The 22,414-nt window shown below is 33.4% G+C and overlaps 12 protein-coding genes across 12 annotated transcripts; 7 read left to right on the top strand and 5 right to left on the bottom strand.

Annotated features, from left to right (window-relative positions):
• Nucleotides 1-14: 14 nt before the first annotated feature.
• On the bottom strand, nt 15-1,299 carry DFA_11442 (uncharacterized protein; the record flags this gene model as incomplete). Its single annotated transcript, XM_004350335.1, has 3 exons — nt 15-395; nt 465-739; nt 822-1,299. 3 exons carry the CDS (start codon nt 1,297-1,299, stop codon nt 15-17), a joined length of 1,134 nt encoding a protein of 377 aa, XP_004350385.1.
• Nucleotides 1,300-1,545: 246 nt separating this feature from the next.
• DFA_11441 (uncharacterized protein) lies at nt 1,546-2,747 on the bottom strand (the record flags this gene model as incomplete). The annotated part of the gene is made up of 3 exons (XM_004350334.1): nt 1,546-1,863; nt 1,930-2,192; nt 2,258-2,747. The coding sequence occupies 3 exons, from the start codon at nt 2,745-2,747 to the stop codon at nt 1,546-1,548; spliced, it is 1,071 nt and encodes a 356-aa protein (XP_004350384.1).
• A 464-nt stretch (nt 2,748-3,211) lies between these two features.
• On the top strand, nt 3,212-5,713 carry DFA_11440 (uncharacterized protein; the record flags this gene model as incomplete). Its single annotated transcript, XM_004350333.1, has 8 exons — nt 3,212-3,240; nt 3,409-3,491; nt 3,703-3,756; nt 3,812-3,939; nt 4,155-4,242; nt 4,334-4,816; nt 4,918-5,049; nt 5,124-5,713. The coding sequence occupies 8 exons, from the start codon at nt 3,212-3,214 to the stop codon at nt 5,711-5,713; spliced, it is 1,587 nt and encodes a 528-aa protein (XP_004350383.1).
• A 136-nt stretch (nt 5,714-5,849) lies between these two features.
• pyk4 (protein kinase) lies at nt 5,850-7,943 on the bottom strand (the record flags this gene model as incomplete). Its single annotated transcript, XM_004350332.1, has 4 exons — nt 5,850-5,863; nt 6,181-6,324; nt 6,387-7,014; nt 7,092-7,943. 4 exons carry the CDS (start codon nt 7,941-7,943, stop codon nt 5,850-5,852), a joined length of 1,638 nt encoding a protein of 545 aa, XP_004350382.1.
• Nucleotides 7,944-8,638: 695 nt separating this feature from the next.
• Nucleotides 8,639-9,807, bottom strand: DFA_11438 (uncharacterized protein; the record flags this gene model as incomplete). Its single annotated transcript, XM_004350331.1, has 4 exons — nt 8,639-8,811; nt 8,881-9,081; nt 9,219-9,441; nt 9,511-9,807. 4 exons carry the CDS (start codon nt 9,805-9,807, stop codon nt 8,639-8,641), a joined length of 894 nt encoding a protein of 297 aa, XP_004350381.1.
• A 519-nt stretch (nt 9,808-10,326) lies between these two features.
• Nucleotides 10,327-10,759, top strand: DFA_11437 (uncharacterized protein; the record flags this gene model as incomplete). Its single annotated transcript, XM_004350330.1, has 2 exons — nt 10,327-10,363; nt 10,554-10,759. 2 exons carry the CDS (start codon nt 10,327-10,329, stop codon nt 10,757-10,759), a joined length of 243 nt encoding a protein of 80 aa, XP_004350380.1.
• Nucleotides 10,760-11,021: 262 nt separating this feature from the next.
• Nucleotides 11,022-12,686, bottom strand: DFA_11436 (uncharacterized protein; the record flags this gene model as incomplete). The annotated part of the gene is given in 5 exon segments (XM_004350329.1): nt 11,022-11,563; nt 11,676-11,757; nt 11,941-12,239; nt 12,259-12,360; nt 12,596-12,686. The coding sequence occupies 5 exon segments, from the start codon at nt 12,684-12,686 to the stop codon at nt 11,022-11,024; spliced, it is 1,116 nt and encodes a 371-aa protein (XP_004350379.1).
• Nucleotides 12,687-13,130: 444 nt separating this feature from the next.
• On the top strand, nt 13,131-15,728 carry DFA_11435 (uncharacterized protein; the record flags this gene model as incomplete). The annotated part of the gene is made up of 2 exons (XM_004350328.1): nt 13,131-13,898; nt 13,968-15,728. The coding sequence occupies 2 exons, from the start codon at nt 13,131-13,133 to the stop codon at nt 15,726-15,728; spliced, it is 2,529 nt and encodes an 842-aa protein (XP_004350378.1).
• Nucleotides 15,729-15,973: 245 nt separating this feature from the next.
• On the top strand, nt 15,974-16,962 carry DFA_11434 (Cycloeucalenol cycloisomerase; the record flags this gene model as incomplete). The annotated part of the gene is made up of 2 exons (XM_004350327.1): nt 15,974-16,114; nt 16,246-16,962. The coding sequence occupies 2 exons, from the start codon at nt 15,974-15,976 to the stop codon at nt 16,960-16,962; spliced, it is 858 nt and encodes a 285-aa protein (XP_004350377.1).
• A 698-nt stretch (nt 16,963-17,660) lies between these two features.
• plaA (patatin family protein) lies at nt 17,661-18,797 on the top strand (the record flags this gene model as incomplete). Its single annotated transcript, XM_004350326.1, has 2 exons — nt 17,661-17,820; nt 17,902-18,797. The coding sequence occupies 2 exons, from the start codon at nt 17,661-17,663 to the stop codon at nt 18,795-18,797; spliced, it is 1,056 nt and encodes a 351-aa protein (XP_004350376.1).
• A 479-nt stretch (nt 18,798-19,276) lies between these two features.
• Nucleotides 19,277-20,313, top strand: DFA_11432 (uncharacterized protein; the record flags this gene model as incomplete). The annotated part of the gene is made up of 2 exons (XM_004350325.1): nt 19,277-19,560; nt 19,686-20,313. The coding sequence occupies 2 exons, from the start codon at nt 19,277-19,279 to the stop codon at nt 20,311-20,313; spliced, it is 912 nt and encodes a 303-aa protein (XP_004350375.1).
• Nucleotides 20,314-20,997: 684 nt separating this feature from the next.
• Nucleotides 20,998-22,013, top strand: DFA_11431 (uncharacterized protein; the record flags this gene model as incomplete). Its single annotated transcript, XM_004350324.1, has 2 exons — nt 20,998-21,281; nt 21,383-22,013. 2 exons carry the CDS (start codon nt 20,998-21,000, stop codon nt 22,011-22,013), a joined length of 915 nt encoding a protein of 304 aa, XP_004350374.1.
• Nucleotides 22,014-22,414: the final 401 nt, after the last annotated feature.

Genomic DNA, 22,414 nt, shown 5'->3' with positions numbered 1-22,414 from the left:
TGAGATATATCTGATTAATTTTTAATTTTATTACATCCAATACAATAGTAGGCAACTATATTGTTAGTCTTTTTAGGATGTTTACATTTACAACCTCCAGGACAGAAAGGTCTTCCCTTACAACCTCGACAACATTGATGTCCTTGATAATAGCCTCCCCAGCCTCCACGATGCGAATAATCCATTACTATTTCAACCTTGGTTCCTGAATAATCATGTTGGCCACCACCATTTGAGCATATATTATCATCCAAAATTTGGTTTCCATAGTACTGGTGTCCATACTCGTGTCCATACTCATGTGCATACTCTCTTGAAACAAAAGGAGCTTGAGAAAGAATATGTTCAATATTTGATGTTCCTGACAAGCATTTATCTATTAATTGCAAGTAAATCTAAATGAACAAGGTATTAATTGTCAATTTATTTGCTTGATGATGATGATGATGAGTTGGTTACATTACCATTGGTATATTATTAAAACCATTAATATGTGAAACGGATCTATTTTCTTGGATTGATTTTAAATGAAAGCATATATCTGGCAGAAAAGATGATCTAACAACTTCTTGACCACTGGTGGTAGCACTCAAACACATATATAAAAATGTGATCCCGATACTCCACAAATCTGTCTGTTTTGATGTTCCTGATAAACGATCAGGTGCATTATATATTATACTACCTCCTTGAGTTGAAATTGATCTTGCTCCTACATCCAATTTACTCATTCCAAAATCTAAATAAAAAAAAAGAAATTAATTGATATTAATATTAAAATTAATAAAGTAGATCGATATGCATATTGATAGATAAGATACCAGCAATTTTTAAAATGTAATCATGAGAAACTAGAATATTTTCTGGTTTTAAATCACGATGTATGATATTGTTGTTGTGAATATATTGTACACCCTCTAGTACCTGTTTCATATGTTGGACTAATAGTAATTGGTCTTTATACAATGCAGGGTTTTTCAGTATAAATGTATCTAGTGACAGATTGGGCATATTTTCCATAACAATATATTCGTGTGTCTTTACTTGACCACTCTCATCCCGCGCATAGTCCAAGTATTGCAATACGTTTGGGTGGTCGAGTGGCCTAATGAGTTGAAACTCTCTCTCTGTTAGTTTAAACTCATTGGATGGTCTCCCCATGTTTCTATATACGATCCGTTTTACAGCCACACGTTTGTTTGTAATCTTGTTTCTCCCAAGAAACACTGTAGCATTACTTGAGCCAAGACATTGATCTGATGCATATTCATAAATTTCATTCACTTTTTTGACACTCATACTCTTCTATCATAGTACTATTAATCTTTTTGATTCTATCTCTTTTTTTTTTTCTTTCTTTTTTTAAATAAATAAATAAGTAAAAATAAAAGAGAAAAGTGAGTGATGATCGCTACGTAATTGTTGGTTCTGTCTTGATTGAAAAAATCGGATCTTGTTCCAATCCCGATTTGGTTATTTTTTTTTTTGTTTTAAAAATATCTTACTAGTTGTCCTTTGTTTGTTGTTGGTCTTGATTTATTATTATTATTTAAGTAGTTTGGTACACTTGATACAATAGTTTGAAAGTATTTTAGTACCGACTTGTCTTGGGTGTTCACATTTATTATTGCATCTACCTTTGCAACGAAAGTTACCAGAACATTGACCACAGCATTTATGTCCATGGATAATACCTCCCCATCCATCCTTGTGTGAATAATCCATAATTGGTTCTAAATTGGTTCCAGAAAAATCATGGTCTCCTCCACCTGGACATTTATAATTACCCAAAGGTGGACTAGACAATATATCTTCAATACTTGATTTTCCCGATAAACATTTATCAATAACCAGTAAATATTCCTAAAATAAAATAATTAAATAAATAATTAAATAATAAATCTTTTTTTCTTTTTTTGTCTTTTATACATTTGGAATTGTATTAAATCTAGGTATTTGAGAGACAGATCTAGATTGATGAATAGTTCGTAGTTCTGAAGTGATGTCTTGATAGATGGTTAAATGACCACCTGCATAGGTTGCACTCATACACATACATAACATTGTGATACCTAAACTCCACAAATCAGTTTGTTTAGATGTTCCATATGCATGATCAGGTGCATTAAATAGTTGTGATCCAACTTGAGTGGTTATACTTCTTTGTATATCCAATTTACTCATTCCAAAATCTAAATAAAATAAACAAATTAATATATTTAGTTAATTGTTAATTATAATTTAATGTTTGATTTACCAGCAATCTTTAAAGTATAATCTGATGAAACTAGTATATTGGCAGGTTTAATATCTCTGTGAATGATATTGTTGTTGTGAAGATAAGATAAACCTTTTAAAATTTGTTTGAATGCTTTTCTTAGTCTACTTGTATCTTTATAGGTAGTAGGATTGGTTTCGATGAATGTACTGAGAGACTTGTGCTCCATGTACTCTGTAATAATATATTCATAGGCCTTGTTACCATCGACATGACGACTGTGGTCCAAGTAACGCAGTACATTTGGATGATCGAGTGGCTCGATGATCTTAAACTCCTCCTCGGGCACTTTGAATGCATTTGAAGGAGGCTGTCCAACCATAATTCTATGTTTAATACGTTTGATAGCTACTCGTTTGCCCGTTCTCTTGTCACTACCGAGAAAGACTGTTGCTTGTGCTCCTTCACCTATACAATCATTTGTTGTAAATTCATATCTATCATTTGCAACTACAACTGTTTTATTCATTCGACAAATCTATCTATCTATCTATCTATCTTGATCTATATATATCTTGATGTGTGCTTATTGATCAAGTCATGATAACTAATGTTCAGCTAAACAAACTTCTTATCTTGGAAAAATAGGTGCAAACATAAATTTATGTTCCACCCCAACAATTAGGGATGACCCACCAAAATTTAATTTAAATAACTTTGTTAATTTTGGGTTTGATAGTTTTACTAGAATTAAAGGAAAAAAACAATAGAATAGTAGATATTTAGGATGATAATGTAAAAGTAAACAATACATTCTATTCTATTTTTATAGATATGTGTTTGCTTAAATTTTTAGGATCAAATAGACCTAAACTATTGGTTCACAATACTTAGTGTGAAAGGAGAGAAAAATGAAAGCCTGTAATTCAAGCTCTGCAGAATAATTCATACAATCAATCAAAAAATTATCAAATTAATATTATACTTTTTAAAATGTGTAAGTTTGAAATCATAGTACCAAAGTAAAATAAATATAAAATTATTAATATTAATATCTAAAGATCAAGTTTCGAAAAAGAAATATATAGATAGATATTGGTATTCCAAATCAATTTCCCATCAAATTGGAGGAGGAGGGCAGGGTAAAGCCTATCTAGGGAATGACAATAAAAAGAACACTCTTATTGTAGTGAAAAGATGCCAGATGATTTTGGCATTGCCAAACTCCCAACGTGCGGAATTTCTGATGATCCAACCCCTGAATCACAAGAATGTAATTAAATATTATTATTATACTTCTATGGTAAAGAATTCAAACAAGGCATATGACTTGATAGTAATGGAATATGCTTCAAACAACAATTTGAACAAATTCTTAAACAATAACCGTCATTTCTACGTTGGTGAATCACAACTCATCGATCATATAAAACAAATACTAGAGGGTGTCCAGTAGCTCCACTCAAAGAATATAATACATGGAGATATTAAACCAGGAAATATTTTCGTATCTCAAGATTATACTTTAAAAATAGGTGGTAAGTAATGATTTTTTGTTTTTTACTTTCTAATTTTATTTATTATTTATTCTAGATTTTGGTATGGCAAGGTATAACGTAGAAAGAAGTCTATCTCCATTCCTTTTAAATCAAGGGACAGAAAGTTTTAGATCACCTGACAGGGAGACAGAAGGAGCTTCCTTTCACACTGACATGTGGAGTGTCGGAATCACAATCCTGCAACTCTGTCTATTCAGATTGGGAAAGTGTAACGTCTATGATATAAAAAATCAAATTCTAATCCAATCAAAAAGATCTATCTCGGAAATTAATGATTTTAATATAATTTTAGATGTTTGTATTGTATAAATTTATGAATCAATTTTAAAATTATTAAATTAGTTATTTTAATTTTTTTTTAAATTTTTTATCTCCAGGAATATAGGGAATTGATAAATCTATGTTTAAATACAAAGAAATCTGGGGTTACAATTGATAATGCTTTAGATTGTCATTTATTTAAAAGTATGTAATTAAAATAATTAAAAATATTTTTTTAACATAATTAATTGATCATATTTTTGATTTTTTTAATTGTTATCTATTTTTTCAATAGTCACCAGACCGCAAATACTACATTACATTGTAGCTATTGACATTGGTTCAAATTGTAGTACCTTTTCATTTACTTTATCAAAACACAATAGTGCTTTGAAATGTAAAGTGAAGACATTGACAGTTATATCACTTGACAAGTATGGCAAGCTCGCAAGATTTGGTGATGGTGCTCGTCATGATCATAATGCTATCTTTTCAAAGTACAAGATGGTCCTCTTTAACACAGAGTCAAGAGAAAAGACAATGGTCAAGGCTGATAATTGTAATCAGATTGCATCGGTTGAAACACTCTTTACAGAGACTCTCAAGTACTTTAAACAAACAAGTTTAGAAAGCCTAAACGATGAATACAAGAGCAATGTCGACCCAAGTCAGGTATTGTGGGTAATCACAGTACCCGATACATCTGATAATATTTCTAAAAAGGCAATACTGTTATGTGCAATAAAAGCAGGGTTATGTACTATAGACACTATCAAAGGTATGTTTAAAAAAAAAAAAAAAAAAAAAAAAAAAAAAAAAGTCTCTGTTGATTTAAATATTAACATATTTATTATATATATATAACACCTTTATTATTAGATTCGATAAGGTTTGTTGGAGAAAGTAAAGCAGGTGCAATGGATTGTATTTCAAAAACAATGGACAATCAAATTAAACCTGAACAACAATTTCTTGTTCTCAACCTTGGAAGAGAATCTTCGAGTTTTAATGGTAAGCACGTGGATACAAACAGACAACAAAACATGTGATAACAATTCTAATCATTATTTATATTCTATTTTTAGTTTATAAAAAATTACAAAATGGATTTGAAATAATTGATCTTCCACTTTTTGTAGACTGTGGATCAAACCATTGCGATATAATATTCAAAAACTTTTTGGTAGATTTGCTAGGGATTACCAGTAATTGTGATCGTTTAGACCAGTTGGTCAATAAATTCAAATTGATTAAAGAATCAATGGCCAAGGATCGTTGCAATGACAAAGGACCAATAATCATTCAATTTACCCCACTCGAGTTTGCAGAAAGAATCAACCAACGAGTGGACTCGAAAACACCACCAAATATTCTATACGATCGTAGCAGATCTACTATTTCCATCCCATTCGCCTCGTTTGTCGAATTCTTTTTGAATCCAATTTTCCAACAAATCTTGGGCCATCTCAAATCTGAAATGAACAAAAATACATTTGCTCATATCTTTATGATTGGTGGGTTTAGTGAAAACTATGTCCTTCAACAATTGATAAAGAAAGAGTTTGCATCGACCAACGTCATAGTGCCACAGCAACCATCATTGTCGGTAGTCAGGGGTGCATGTCGATTAGCTATTTGTCCATCTGCCCAATTAAACAATACAGATTCTAATTAAAATAAACCATTAATGATCGATTTGTAAATGTGTTTTATTTGTGTTATTTTAATTATTTGCATCAAAGAGTAGCATTATATTGTATAGATTGTTATGCTCGTGTATGTTTATAAAATAGAAATCAAGTACTACCTTTCTAAAGTAAGAGTACTAAATTAAAATTTTTTACTTGGTTGATTATTAAAATTAGCCAAACCTGACAGGATCTTTTCGATATTTGATTTGCCCGATAAACATTTATCGATTATAGACAAGTAAATCTATTAATAGAGTTTCGAGAAAAGGAATTAAGATAAATGATCAGGCATTACTGTACTCTATGCTTGTTACTATATTTTCCTTTGGTATTTTGTTAAATTCGGTGATTCCTGAAACAGACCTTTCGAGATGTATTTTCAGCAACAGTTTTCCAACTTGGATGATACAGTCATTTTTATTTAATTCGTATGACACATGCAAACACATACACAGCATGGTGATCCCAACACTCCATAAATCTGTTTGAACTGTAGTTCCATTAATCAAATCAGAGAGGGGTGCAAGGAACAATGGTGATCCTACTTGAGTGGAATCATCTCTGACTCCTTCTTCATACTTGCTCATTCCAAAATCTAGATTAAATATATATTGATATTAGTAATAAACATTAATATTTAATATTAACAGTATATACCGCAAATCTTTAAAGTATAGTCTTTTGACACTAAAATATTTCCAGGCTTGATATCCCTATGAATGATTTTGTTGTTGTGAAGATACTGAACACCCTTTAGTATCTGGCCAATTGCTTGTCTGAGATTAGTTCCATTTTGAAAGTAATGTGGCTCTTTATCCATAAAGTAGGAGAGTGATTTGTGTTTCATTCTCTCCATAATGATACACTCATTGGTGAGATTCGACTCTTCATGTATACTATAATCCAAATAACGGAGAACGTTTGGGTGATCTAATCCCTGAATAATGACAAACTCTTCACGGGGGATACTGAATACGTTTGACATTGACCTTCTAACATTGACAAAACATTTTACGGCCACTCTTTTGTAAAAGTTTTGCACATCCCATCCCTTGTACACTATTGCCTGTCTACCACTTCCTAAAACCTTACTTGTTGCGTATTGGTATCTGTCTTTGGCCATCTTAAACCCTGGCCCTTTTGCTACTGACGGTTGTTGTTGCTGTTGTTTTTCAATATCGTCAGTGTCCGGGGATAAAGTGAGGGGAATTGGTACAAGGTGTTGGAGGATGGCAGGAATAGTCGATGTACCAGATAAACACAAGTCAATTGTCTCCAAGTAAATCTGTTTGAATGATTGAAGGTTAATTTAAATTTAATATACATATATCATTTGATTCAACAGAGACATTATAATAATACCTTTGGGATTGCTTGGTACATATCAATATTCGATACGGACCGTGATTCAGATACTGAACGTTGGTGTCTCTCAAATTTTTGATAAAATTGCAAGAGAGAATCTCCGATAAAAACGTTGCAACAAAAGAATAGTAATGTAATACCAGTCATCCATAAATCATTCTGTATTGTTACTGGATCTATATAATAATCAGGTCCAAAATACAATGGATTTCCATGCTGACTAAAAATAGTCTTTTCTAAATCGGCCAACTCACAATATTCTAAACCTAATAATGTTGTTTTTAAACATAAAATATCATTTGTTAGTTTGATACACCATTTGAAAGATATAGATAACTTACCAGCAATCTTTATAGTATATTCTGCTGATACTAAAATGTTTCCTAGTCTAATGTCACGGTGTTTGAGATTGTTGGCGTGAATGTATGACAATCCTTTCAATATCTGTACGATTGCCCCATTTAGATGTCCTTCTTCTTTATAATAGGTAGGATTAACTTTGATAAATGTTTGGAGTGATCCATTTTCGATTAGTTCGGTAATGATGTATTCGTACCCATCTGTAATATGATAGTCCAACCAACGTATTACGTTGGGATGATTAAGTTGTTTGATTATCTGTGTTTCTAAATGTCGATAGGTTTGATCTTGATCTGGTATGGAATCTCTTGTTATACGCTTGACAACTACGAACCTGTCTCTTTTCTTGTCTCTTCCGATGTAATCACCCTGTTCACCTAAGCCAAATGTTTCTTTGGGGTTTTTATACGCAAAGTATTTATATCCATCATTCACTGGTATTCGATCATCCAGTGATAAATCTTTTAAATTTTCTAAACCTAACTGCATTGTAGTACTATTTATGATAATAGTAGTGTTAACAATAATAATTGAAAAAAAAGAAGGATCATCATGATGGTTGGTCTTGTGTGAAAAGACAACAATTTTTTAATTTAAATTAAATTAATTGATGCCCGTTGTCCAGATGGTTTTCAAAGATCATTGTTAGATTCTAGCATAACTGATTTTGACAGCTACAAACTTATCTCTGCCCACTGGATAATTCCGTCAATGACATTCGATTCGTGGCCACAGCCTGTCGATGATTGCTTGAATGTTTACAGCAAAGTATGATCATTGTTTATGCTTTGCAAAGATCGATCGGGCTCACCAAAATGAAATTAATTTCAATAAATAATATTTATTAATTATGGACAGTCTCAAATCATATTTATTTAAGTTATTTAAATAATATCAGTTGAAAAAGTATTCCATCCGTTTGATTACTTTTTTTAAAAATTTTTTAATAAGGCTTGAATTTGTTGCTGTTCGAAAGTATTCCATGGTTGGACTGGCTTCAGGTTTGGGTGGGTAAGCTTATAAGTGATGTGCCCAACTCACTATAAAAATTATAAAGCAATAGATAATATATCTATTAAAAAGAGGTGCCACGATAGGTTGCTTTGGAGCTGGAGAGGTAACTATCAAATCCAAATGTATTTTTGACAACAGTTTTCCAAGTTGAATAATATACTCTTTCTGATTTAATTGTAGGAAGCGTTGAGGCACATACACAGAATGGTGATCCCAACACTCCATAAATCTGTTTGAACTGTGGTTCCATTATTCCGATCAGAGATGGGTGCAAGGAACAATGGTGATCCTACTTGGGTAGAAATTGTTCTCTCTCCTTCATCGTGCTTGCTCATTCCAAAATCTAGATTGATTAAAAAAATATCTATTTATATATTGATATATTAAATATGTAAAATTGTTGACAACATACCAGCAATCTTTAAAGTATAATCTGATGATACTAGAATATTTCCAGGTTTAATATCTCTGTGAATGATATTGTTGTTGTGAATACACTGTACACCCTTTAGTATCTGGATAATTGCTTGTCTGAGATGGATTTCAGTTTGAAAGTAACATGGTTTTTTATCCATAAAGTAGGAGAGTGATTTGTGTTTCATATACTCCATAACTATACAAACTAGATTCGATTCATCTACACAATAATCCAAGTAACGGAGAACGTTTGGGTAACTAATTTGCAAATGATGTCAAACTCTTTCTTAGGTATTCGGAAAATGTTTAGGCTATGAGAGATTTGGTCCACACTGTAACATTTTATGGCGACTCTTTTGAATGGATTCTGTCCGCCCCATCCCTTGTATACAGTAGCCTGACTTCCTTTTCCCAAAACTTTGAGTGCTGACCGCAAATATCTATCGTCAACTTTCTTTAAAGCTTTGGTAAAAGATAATAACCCAGAAAGATCCAACAAGATATCTTTAATGTTTGATACACCAGACAAACACTTGTCAATCACCTCCAAGTAAATCTATTTGAACAAAAAAAAAAGGAATTAATAAATTAATATAGAATTGAATTAAATTCAATATTGATTTACCTTTGGTATTAATTTATAAGCATCTATATTCGATACTGATCGAGATTTTAAAACTTGAAAGCAGCGATCCTTGCCAATGTGGTAGCCGAATTCAAAATCTCCATAATAAGCACCACAACAAAGGAATAGTATTGTAATACCAGCACCCCATAAATCATTACTTTTGTATGATTTCAAATATTTGAAATGATCCTTCGGTTTGTCACTTGTGTCAGGTCCCCTAAAGAATGCTTCCTCTCCATAATGATCCAAATGCGGATTTACAGGTTTTTCCTTTCCAAAATCTAACCACAACATTATATTATATTAGTTGATATTTTTTACATAGATTTACAAACATCTTTAAATTACACCAACATACCTGTAAGCTTTGAAGTACAGTCTGCCGATACGAGAATGTTACTTGGCCTCACATCGACACGGGTCATAAGGTTTTTTTCGAAGTAGGCCAAGCCCTTCAAAATCTGAACGATTGCTCCATGTAGACGTCCTTCGTCTCCATAATAGGTAGGATTGTATTTGGCAAATGTGTCGAGTGATCGATTCTCGATTAGTTCAGTGATGATGAATTCGTACTCGTTTGTGACGATCTGCTCAACTCATATCCTTGTCTTATCGTTATACGCTTTACAGCTACGAACTTGTTCGTAGACTTGTCTCTTATCTCAACAAAACAGTTCAGGTCCATCAAATACTGGAGAAGATCGTCAAAGATAAAAAATTAATTTTTAAATCCGCATAATGTTACACAAAAGAGATAACTTTTAAAGCAATAAAAACAGTACAATATCGATTATATATATATACATCAATATTATGACCAATTGGTCTATTATCTTCACCAAAAATAATAGTAGATGTGTTGATTATCAAGGGGGGACAATCATTATAGTGGTTGATACAAAAAAGAGATAAAGCAATACAGAATCATTTATTCATTGTTCTGATAATTAGTCTGGGGTGCGGATATTGTCAGAGGAACAACAGCATCATTGACGGTCAGAGCAACAGCGACATCACCATCAACTTTTTCTTTTTCTCAGTGGCAGCTGGTACGGTCAGAACAACAGCAACATCACCAGTAGCATCACCAGCATCACCAGTAACATCACCAACAACATCACCAATAACATCACCAGTAACATCACCAACAACAGCAACAGGTTTTGGTGGTCTTCCTCTCTTCTCTCCAGGAGTTGACGAGGATGCGGGTGGTCAATTTAAACCAAAGTGTGGATGTAAGAGGTAATACATTTTGAACCAAACAAATCTGCGTATTGGCTTCCAAACTCTCGCCCCACCTTGAGATATTGGAGATGGAGTCACCAATAATGAGAACCTTATTAATATCGATCGGTAATCAGTTATTCTAAGACATGCTTCAAGCTTGTTTGTTGAATGGTTAATTAATTAAATAACAAAAATATATCTTGAAATTCTGGACAACAAGTATGCAATAACAACATTGAATTGTACAATTAAATTAAAACCAATTTTTATTTTAACAAATCCTAGGATAGAGACAATAACAGATCGGATGTGAATGTACTTATAGTTCTGGGTACAGCATATTGGGTAAGCTCATAGGTATTGAGATTGAACAAATTAACTCTGACCATATTTTTCGCTTCAAAATTGGTAAACAACGATAGATAACCATTTACAGAATCTAGTACAAAATTCATATAATTACTGAATGGAGAGCTGCCATCATATGGAATGGTGACCAGTAATGTTGAAGTGTTGGCGACAATATCGACTTGAAAGATGTAGCTTGGACATTGGCCATCAAGACGATAGAGTGCAGCATAGAAATTAGAGTCGTATTGATACATCGTTGCAAAGTATGTACAACTATCATCTGGAACATCAAATTTAATAGTGTCCGATGACATTTCTCCAGACTGCGTGTCAAAGCTGGCAACCAACATCTGACCATTTGTTTTTTGGTGTTTTGGCAAAACTGTTCCACTCAGATAACATGTACCACTTGATTGATTGTACGATGATTGTAAGTATAATCCTATATCTGATAATGGTAAATCCATTACTTCTCTAAAAATTATTATTATTAATCATAATGATTGTGTTAGTATTTTTATGATTATTCACTGTATATATCGTGGCTGGTATACTTACTCTCTTTGTTGATTAAAATCAAATACTATCAACACTGAACGAGGATGGACCAGTTTCCGTTTGGATATTCAAGTATGCTATATTGTTTGTATAGTCATAGGATGCAATCTGAAGATCATATTGCCATAGGTAACCGGTCAGGATAAATTCGAATTCTATCGATGCCTTTTGAACAAGAGTGTTGTTCTGTGTATGTTTGCAAATGTGAAAGAAAAAAGAAAATTATTATTAATATTTTTAATATTATTATTCATTATTCATTATTATTACTTGTTAATTTAGATTACGTACCTGTACATTATATGACCAAAGGATTGGATTAAAACCAGCGATATTAACCATTTTGCCACCGACGGTCAGAAAGTCATCATTGGCAGACAATGGTGGAACAACACCAATAATGAGAACCTTATTAAGATCAATCGGTAAATCATTGTTAACAAGCATAGCTCCATTTGATATGTTGATAGCATTGTACGACTTATCACCATCATCAAATGTAAATGCATGAAGAGTTGTTGGTACATCCTTGATTGATTGATTGGTGAGGTGTAGAATTAAATAGAATAGAATCAGTAAAAAGTTGATAACTATCAAATATCTATATACTATCATCAGTTATCAACTCTGGATACTTACGGCTACAGATACACCAATAAGAAGTATAGACTGCACCAACACTAATAGCAGCAGCAGCAATGTAAGTTGTATCTTCATTTTAAAACAACTAGCAATGGTGTAATAGAATGGAATCTACAACAACATGAATTGTTAAATATAATAATAATAATAATAATAATGATTTAATTTTATCAAATCAAAATCAAGTGATGATGATGATAGAAACTTCATCTGACCTTTTAAAATATCAGGAGATCGACCACGAGTTGCCCGTTGTCCAGGTGGTTTTCAAAGATCATCGTTGTGTCAGATGATCTGAAGTAACTGCTGTTTGATGATGTTACTAGTGTCTTCTTATCCGCTTGATTTGCCAGTTGATGAGTTTCTACCAATGAATACCATGATGACCTATCCATCTTCTTTGGAATAGATCTGAAAAGCATCTTGTGTCAAGTATTCATATCGTCATCAATGATCTCTGCTCTTAACTCACCACTTTCTAGATATCTTGTTGTCAATCCAGTCAAAGTGTGATCATTGCTATACTTCAAAGTGAAGAGCACAAAAATAGATAAAAAAAAAAAAAATTAAATAAATTAATTTGAAGGCTCAAAATTATAAGTAAAAGTTCTTCATAGACTTGTACTGCTGCTTTTGTTTGTTGAAATGGTTGATTAATTAAATAACAAACAGATATATATATCTTTAAATAATATAAATTTGTTTAGATTGCGGACAACAAATATGCAATAACACAACATTGAATTGTACAGTTAAAACCAACAACAACACTCATCATCGTCATCTCTCCTATCCATCTAAAAGTAATACTACTATATTCAACTGTACCATACAAAAAAATGACATTTCTAGATTATATTATACGTCAGAGTAATAGTAAATGTAATAATAATAGTAATAATAATAATAAATGTAATAATAATGATAAGGATGATAATTATAATGTAAAGATTGAAACACCACTTGAAGAAAAGAAGGCGGTAGTGTCAATAGAGATTGGTCAATCTGGTTGTGCAGTAGCCTATGCCATTTCAAATGACAGCCCTACCATTAAACAAGTCAGTTGGACAGGAACACACTCCTTCAAGACATTGACAAAGGCACTATTTTCACTTGACACGCCCGAAAGACGTCTATTGGCGTTTGGATATGAAGCAAGAGACCTCCAGAAACAAGATGGCATGTACAAACTCTGTCCATCATTCTCCAACTTTAAAATGGTGGTCCTTGATCATCATGACGGTGCAGACTCTCTAGTACAATCAGACTCTAACCCAAATGAAAGTATCACTGCCATGGAGTTGGTATCACATACTCTTGGGTTTCTTATGAATCGAGCACTTTCAACTCTACAATCAGAACCAATCTTTTACAAGACAGTCTTGACCAACAACGATGTACAATGGGTTGTAACAGTCCCCGTCAACTCCATCCTCTCTGCCGATCAATTCTATCGTAATGCTGCTGGTATAGATTCATTGATACTATGCTCTGAATCTGATGCCGGTGCAATAGAATCTATCCTCCACCACAACAACAACAACGATACTAAAAAGTTTAAAAAGGATGATACATTCTTGGTCATTATTACTGGACATTCAACTTTGGTATGTATTCATACATATGTATTTATATTTATATTTGTAATATTAATCAATATTATTTAATTAATTTAGGATTGTATTGAATATAAATTAAATCAAGATAATCAATTAGAAATGATTGAATTGTTATTGGGAGGCTATCCAATTGGATCGAATTTTGTTAATCTAAACTTTGTAGAGTTTCTATCCAATGTGTTTGGCAATGATACCGTCAAGAGATCAGAGACATCACATCGATTCACTACACTCTTGGACAACTTTGAAACGCAAAAGGTTAACGATAAACTAACCGATGTGATAAAGGTTGGCATGTACATTGACACTTTTACCGATGAGAATGGTAAATATGAGTACACAACAGAATGGTATATCGAGAAAGTCAATCAATACAACCAAAAAAAACCAAATGGAAATGTTCAATACAAAGATAATGCATTGTGGTTGCCAGCTGACTTGTTCCAATCCTTTTTCGACCCAGTCTTGAAGGTGTTGGGAGACATGGTATTAAAGAGTGTTGGTGAAAAGAGATTCGACCATCTAGTTATGATTGGTGGGTTCTCTGATAGCCCTCGTTTACAAGACTATGTCAACAAGGATACCCGTCTAGAACACTTAGCCAAGTCAAAAGGTATACATCGTATGCGTCAAGGTGAAGCGGGGATGGCTGTTGTAAGAGGTGCGTGTCGATACGGACTCACCCAAACCATCCTTGGTCATCGTATCACAAAGAAAACATTTGCTATTGAAACTATCGGCCAGATGCAAGGAGATGATATCGTTGGAGAAGATCTGCTGCACTTGGCCGACTTAAACATTAATGGAAACATGTATCGAAAGGGTCAATGTGACATTTTCATAAAGGCAGGTCAGCATGTACCCCACAATCACAAGGTCACACGTACCTATAGTCTACTCGTAAAAGGACAGAAAACAGCTAGGATTGCAATCTATCAAAGTGCAGATACCAACTTACAATCGGTTAGAGACAAGGGATGTGAGCGTATTGGAGTTATTGTGATTAGATTGGATCAACCTACTACTACAACGACTACACCTACTCTTATCCAAGTTTCAATGCAATTTGGTGAAACCAAGTTGAATGTCACTGCAATGACGAGATCTTGTGAACCTGTACATGCGACTTTTGAATATGACAGTGACCACCGCGGTCATCGCCATCATCACTATCATAGTAGCAGTCCTCCCAAGATTCAACTGTGTCTGTTACTAGACTGCACAGCGTCAATGAAGGATTCGATCGTACAAGTCAAATCAATGATGGTCAATCTCTTGACCAAACTCCGACAGATTCACAATAATATCATTTTAGAGACATCGTTTGTTGGTTATAGAGATCACAATGATCCAATGACCATCATTTCATTTACACGAAATACTGCATGGTTTGAACAAGAAATTAAAAAGGTTGTGACAACGTCTGGAGGTGACGAACCTGAAGATATTGCCTCTGCACTGATTCATGTCAGAGGATTGGCATGGGATAGTAGCAGTGGTGGTCTGTCTTCAACCATTAAAATACTTTTACATTCCTGTGATAGTCCATGTCACGGCTACGATTACCATATTCTAAAGGAAGACTCACATCCAAAAGGTACAACCACCGAACGACCAGAACAAGTTCTCCTCAACTTGAAAAAACGAGGTATCCAATACAATTTCATTCGAATCAATAATTCCACCGATGTAATGATCAATGTATTCGAAAGTCATTGTAGAGATGACCTAAATACTATGCAGCTTGGTGACGATTTTTCAAAACTATTAAATACTATCTATTCAATTATTTGTGATTCTATTCAAAATCATGCTTAAAAACAAACACATAAATGTAAATAAATATATATAAACAATAATGTGATCACTTCACATAGAAGGGTTACATGTACATATTATTATTACAACATACACTCGCCTCTGATGTCGAGGCTTGCACGCCCAGATTTCTTTTTTTTTTTTTAATTTAGTTTATTCTCGGGTCGTCTTTGTCTTTAATGATCACAAGCGCACTTACTTAAAGATATCGATCATCATTTTACAATTGTTATTTAAAAAGAAAGATGACAGCAACAGCAATTAAACACGAGCCACATTGGTTCTCTCGTGTCCCAAGTAAGGCATGGGCTGAAAAGTTCTTCCTATATTACAGTCCCATTTGGATTGGTCTCTTTGGTTTTGTTGTAGTCTCTGAAGTGTACAAGGTATGCATAGATCGATAACTTATTGTCACACTCAATGCATTGTGTGTGTTTTGTTGTTCTTACCATTCTAACAATGTTTTTTAACACATCACATGATTATCTTATCTTTTCTTTAATTTCTATTATTTTAGAATTTCTATGATATTGAATTCTTTATTTTAGGTTTAGTAGTATCATTACCATGTGTAGTATACCCAATGTTATTCCCATGTGCAGCTGATCGTGATAAACCATGGTACGATCGTTACTGGGTCAAAGCCAACCTTTGGATTGCATTGTTTGGTTTTATTGGCAACTATTTCTGGACTCACTACTTTTTCGTGTTGCTTCGTGCCACCTATCGTTTCCCAGTCACCTTTACATTGAATGAGATCCCAGTATGTCTCTACTTTGTAACACACGCCTACTTTATGTCATACCACGCTGCCACCACACCAGTACTCCGTCGTTTCTGGAGTATGTATCCACCACGCAAAGCAGGTGAAAAGAAGCCATTGTCCCTCATCATTGGTACCATCTTGATTGTTGCAGGTCTCGCCTATTTCACCGCCTTTATGGAAACTTGGACCATTCAAATGGTACCATACTACCATATTGAAAACCGTTCACAAATGTATATCGTTGGTAGCACCTTTTACATGCTCTACTTTGTCGTCTCGTTCCCCATGTTTGCACGTATCGACGAAACCGACGGTGAAAAGTGGACTCTTTCACGTACCGCTCTCGAATCACTCGGTTCTGCCATGATTGTATTTACCTTGTGTGATTTCTGGAGACTGTTGGTTGGTGCTCTTACCGGAGATCCAGCTGCTCAAACTAAACCATTCCTTGGTACTCATGGCTATTAAAAAAACATATCAAATATTGAATGGATCGATATTTAATAATTAATTAATTTATTCAACTCATGTATACAACCTCTACCTACTATACCTCGACAAAAGTTAGTTTTCGATGGATTAATTACTTTACTAAAAATAATAAATAATCATTCATTCAATCAAATCAATCAAATTAATCAAATTTCAAGTACAGTAGAATACATTGGATCAGATCCACCTGATTTAGATACATTTACAGACAAAGGTAGTTGGTTAGTAAAACAATAGTATTTAATTAATTTTGTATGTGGGGGTGTGATTTTGAAAGGTGGACAAAAAAAGAAATAGTGTGCGATGGAGATCACTAATTATTTACATTGCCGATCGTTTAGATGGTTAGATAGTTGGAATATATAAACAAACACGAGATTGATTGGTTAAAGATGTTCATTCAACATCATCATTAGCAGTTAACTTACTTATGCGCACTGACTGATTAAAGTGTTACAACATGCATTCATTAATTAATCAATCAATCTACTTTTACTCATCGGGTATTAATCTTCATCCCAATCAACCTCCCTTTCTCCTGTTTTCTACTACTATATCTTCTTTCTTGAATTACTTTAATCAACTATTTAAATCACAACATGAAATGAATTCAATTCATTCAATACAACAAACTAAATAATTTAATTATTAATAATCAATCACATTTAATAATAATGGCAAAACTAATTATATCATTGGATGGAGGAGGAATGCGAGGTTTATTGGCTGTTTCAATTCTCTCTCATTTAGAAAAGCAACTTGGTTTTGATTTAACCTCTGGTGCTGATCTAGTTGGTGGTGCCAGTACTGGTGGTATCGTTGCTTTTTGTAAAGGTATGTCATAGATATATAATGTGTATACACATTTAGTAAATAAAAACAATCATATGATTTCTAACTCTTTTTTAATTGTAGCATTGGGGATTCCAACTATTGGATTAGAGAATCTTTATTCGGGATTGGGTAGTTTGATATTTGGAGGATTCTCAAGTACTAGAGCTGCAAGTGTAACCGTAAAGGAAAATACTGATAAATTGGAACAACAAATGTTGGCAATGTTTGGTTCGTTTTCACGTCTATCTAAATTCAAACCAACCAATAGTAAACTATTTGTCATTACTAGTTCGAGACAAGTCACCAGTACCGGGGAGAGTGTCGATCTAGACAGTGTCCACCATCCATATACTCTAGAGATACTTGCCAACTACTCATCAACCAAACGACCAGATACTACCTTGTCAGTGGTTGAAACAATCCGTGCTACCGGTGCCCTTCCATTCTACCTCAATCCATTCATTAGAGATGGAAAAGAGTATGTCGATGGCGGTGTACTACTAAACAACACTGCTTCCATTGCATTGGAAGAAGCCAAACAATTATTTGGTGATACAGAAAAATTAATTATTATTTCAATTGGTACAGGCTACTATAATAATAACAATAACACTAACAATAATAACAGTAAACTAATTGAAAAAATAACTAATAATCTTTTAACAAATAATAATAATAACAAAAATAATAATATTATTATTAATCTTACCAAAACATTTCAAGATTCATTATTTAAATCACACCAACAACATTTAGAAAATGTAGAGTTGTTTAAACAACAAAATAACGTGTCCTACTTTAGATTCGATGTAGAACTTGACAGAGTGATTGATATTGATGACCATGACACTACAGATATACATAATCTCAAACATTTAGCTAGTTTATATCTTGATAACCCCAACACCAAAGAATCGGTCGCTCAACTCTTACAAGTCCTACAAGAAACAAATATTATTGGACGCTCAAGTGCATAAGTAATAATAATTAATATTAAAAAATAATAATAGTATTAATAATAACAACAACAAATAAAAAAAAAATTAATTTTTTTATTAATTATTATATTCTGTAAATGATTCTGTATTCTGATAAATCAACATAATTATAATAGTATCGATTTTAGTCGAGAATGTGACATAAAAGGTCAACCTCTCTGAAAACTCGATGAAAACATAAAAACAAGGGGCAAGAGGAATTGAGCTGAGTGTTCTGGTTCCAATCACCCCCAACAATGAAAATGAGGTGTATCTCCAGAATCAACCACTCAAACAACAACTATTTAATTCGCATCAGACATTCTGGAAACCAAATCACCACCATAACAACAACTATTTATTTCGCATCAGACACCACATTATTTCATTCATTCATATTAATCAAATAAATAAAACAAACTATAAATCTAATTTCTATTTCTATCATATAAATAATAATAACTACTACACTATTAATCATGTCAGATAAAATCATTACAGTATTTGGTGCAACTGGAAAGCAAGGTGGAGCTGTCATTGAAACATTAGCCAAGAGCAAGAAATTCAAGCTTCGTGCTATCACTCGTAACCCTGATTCACCAGCTTCTCAAGAGCTTAAGAAGAAGGGTGTAGAGCTGGTCAAGTTGGATATGACAACCGCCTCTGTTGACGACTTTGCCAAAGCTCTTACTGGTAGCTACGGACTCTTTTTAGTTACTGATTATTATACATATTTCGGTGCTGAAGCTGATATTGGTAAAAAGTATGTACACATAACAAATAAACAATAGTAGTAGCTATAGAAATGGTGGTAGTGGTGTGGTGAAGATCACCTGATTCGAAAAACGGTGTGCTAATACAAATATTTTTATTTTTCATTTTTAATAGGGTTGTTGATGGAGCTGTTAAAGCTAAAGTTGAACACTTTGTATTCAGTTCATTATCAGCATGCAAGAAGATTAGTAAAGGTGAGATTCCAGTACCACACTTTGACCTCAAGGATGATATCAAGGTCTATGCCGAGGAAAAAGCAAAGAACGGTGCCTTTGTCTTATCGACTGTCTTGGCTCCATTCTATCTCCAAAATTTCGAAGGGTTCTTCCCACCCAAAAAGAATGATGATGGCACCTACTCGATCACCATGCCACAAGAAGTCAATGTTCCACTTGATATTGGTGACATTAACGACATCGGTCCAATCGTAGAGGCTATCCTCAACGACAAGCAAAAGTATGCTGGTGCTTCCATCCCATTCACCACTCCATTAAAGATGCAAGAAATTGTAGACAAGATTTCAAAGGCCACTGGCAAGACTGTCAAATACAACTATGTCCCATCAGAAGTATTCGCCAAGTTTGGTTTCCCTGGCGCAGAGGAGTTGGCTGCAATGTTTGCATTCTACAACAAGTTTGGTGCTTTCCCAGGTCAAGATACAACCATTGCTCCAAAGTTAACTCATCTTACAACCATTGATGAATATCTCAACAAGAACAAATCAAAATATAATTTACAATAAATAAATATTGAACCAACCAACTAAACTATCAAAAACAAACAAAAAAATAACCAAACTAAATAAATAAAAATTAATAAATATCTATCAAAAAGTAACCATCATTAACATAATAAATTATATATAATAATAAATTGTTTTAAACATATCATTTATTTATTAATTTATTCTATCTTTGTAAATGATTCTGTATTTTGATAACCCCAACACCAAAGAATTGATCACCCAAATCTTAAAAGACTTACAAGAATAATAAATTAATAATACTAAAAAAAATATAATTAAATAAATAAATTAATAAATAAATGATATGTTTAAAACAATTTATTAATATAATCTATTCTTATTCTTTGAGAATGATTCTGTATTCTGATAAATCATCATAATTAAAATAGTAGGGAATTCATGACACATAAAAGGTCAACCACTCTGAAAACTCGATGAAAACATAAAAACAAGTGGCAAGAGGAATTGAGCTGAGCGTTCTGGTTCCCAACGAAAATGACGTGTGACATTCTGGAAACCAAATCACCACCATAACAACTATTTATTTCGCATCAGACACCACATTATTTCATTCATTCATATTAATCAAATAAATAAAACAAACTATAAATCAAATAAAACAAACTATAAATCTAATTTCTATTTCTATCATATAAATAATAATAATAACTACTATAAATCATGTCAGATAAAATCATTACAGTATTTGGTGCAACTGGAAAGCAAGGTGGAGCTGTCATTGAAACATTAGCCAAGAGCAAGAAATTTAAGCTTCGTGCTATCACTCGTAACCCTGATTCACCAGCTTCTCAAGAGCTTAAGAAGAAGGGTGTAGAGTTGGTCAAGTTGGATATGACAACCGCCTCTGTTGACGACTTTGCCAAAGCTCTTACTGGTAGCTACGGACTCTTTTTAGTTACTGATTTTTATACATATTTCGGTGCTGAAGCTGATATTGGTAAAAAGTATGTACACATAACAAATACAATAGCAGTAACTATAGAAATGGTGGTAGTGGTGTGGTGTGTGCTAATACAATTATTTTTATTTTTTTCATTTTTAATAGGGTTGTTGATGGAGCTGTTAAAGCTAAAGTTGAACACTTTGTATTCAGTTCATTATCAGCATGCAAGAAGATTACAAAGGGTGAGATTCCAGTACCACACTTTGACCTCAAGGATGACATCAAGGTCTATGCCGAGGAAAAAGCAAAGAACGGTGCCTTTGTCTTATCGACTATCTTGGTTCCTTTCTACTATCAAAATTTCGAATCATACTTCCCACCCACAAAGAGCGCCGATGGAACCTATTACACTATTACCATGCCACAAGAAGCCAATGTACCACTTGATATCGGTGATGTCAACGACGTCGGTCCAATCGTAGAGGCTATCCTCAACGACAAGCAAAAGTATGCTGGTGTTACCATCCCATTCACCACTCCATTAAAGATGCAAGAAATTGTGGACAAGATTTCAAAAGCCACTGGCAAGACTATCAAATACAACTATGTCCCACCAGAAGTATTCGCCAAGTTTGGTTTCCCTGGCGCAGAGGAATTTGCTCACATGTTTTCATTCTACAACAAGCATGGTGCCTTCCCAGGTCAAGATACAACCATTGCTCCAAAATTGACAAAACTTACAACCTTTGATGAATATCTCAACAATAACAAATATTATGATAACTTACAATAAATAAACTAAACAACAAACTAACTAACTAATAAACACGCAAACAAACAATAAATTAACAACAAAACTAAATACAATTACTATTTATGTAGTATTTTCTACCTTAAAAAGAAAGATAGAAGAGATATTTTAAAAAATGACGATAAAAAAATATGTATGGAGGGTTGGTGATGGGAGGGAATCGGTCCTTGATGGGTTTTTTGTTGATGTCATTCGTGTACCCAATGTTGATTGAGGGTTTTCGCCTTTGCAGGTTATGTTTTTGTTTTTAGTTTTATCTTCCAATCAGAACCCTCTGTCGGCTGTTCCACCTCTTGCGGATTTCAATCTCGTCAACGTCGCTTCGAACCTTTGAATCAACCCCTTCTTTTCTCTCTCTTCTGCTCATCTGTCTATCGTTGCAG

This window comes from Cavenderia fasciculata (genome assembly GCF_000203815.1).
Source record: "Cavenderia fasciculata unplaced genomic scaffold Scf_EUAJFUG02HR96I-5, whole genome shotgun sequence".
Lineage (NCBI taxonomy): Eukaryota > Evosea > Eumycetozoa > Acytosteliales > Cavenderiaceae > Cavenderia > Cavenderia fasciculata.
Note: the sequence above shows the minus strand (reverse complement) of the source record. Positions and strands in the feature narration are given on the sequence as shown.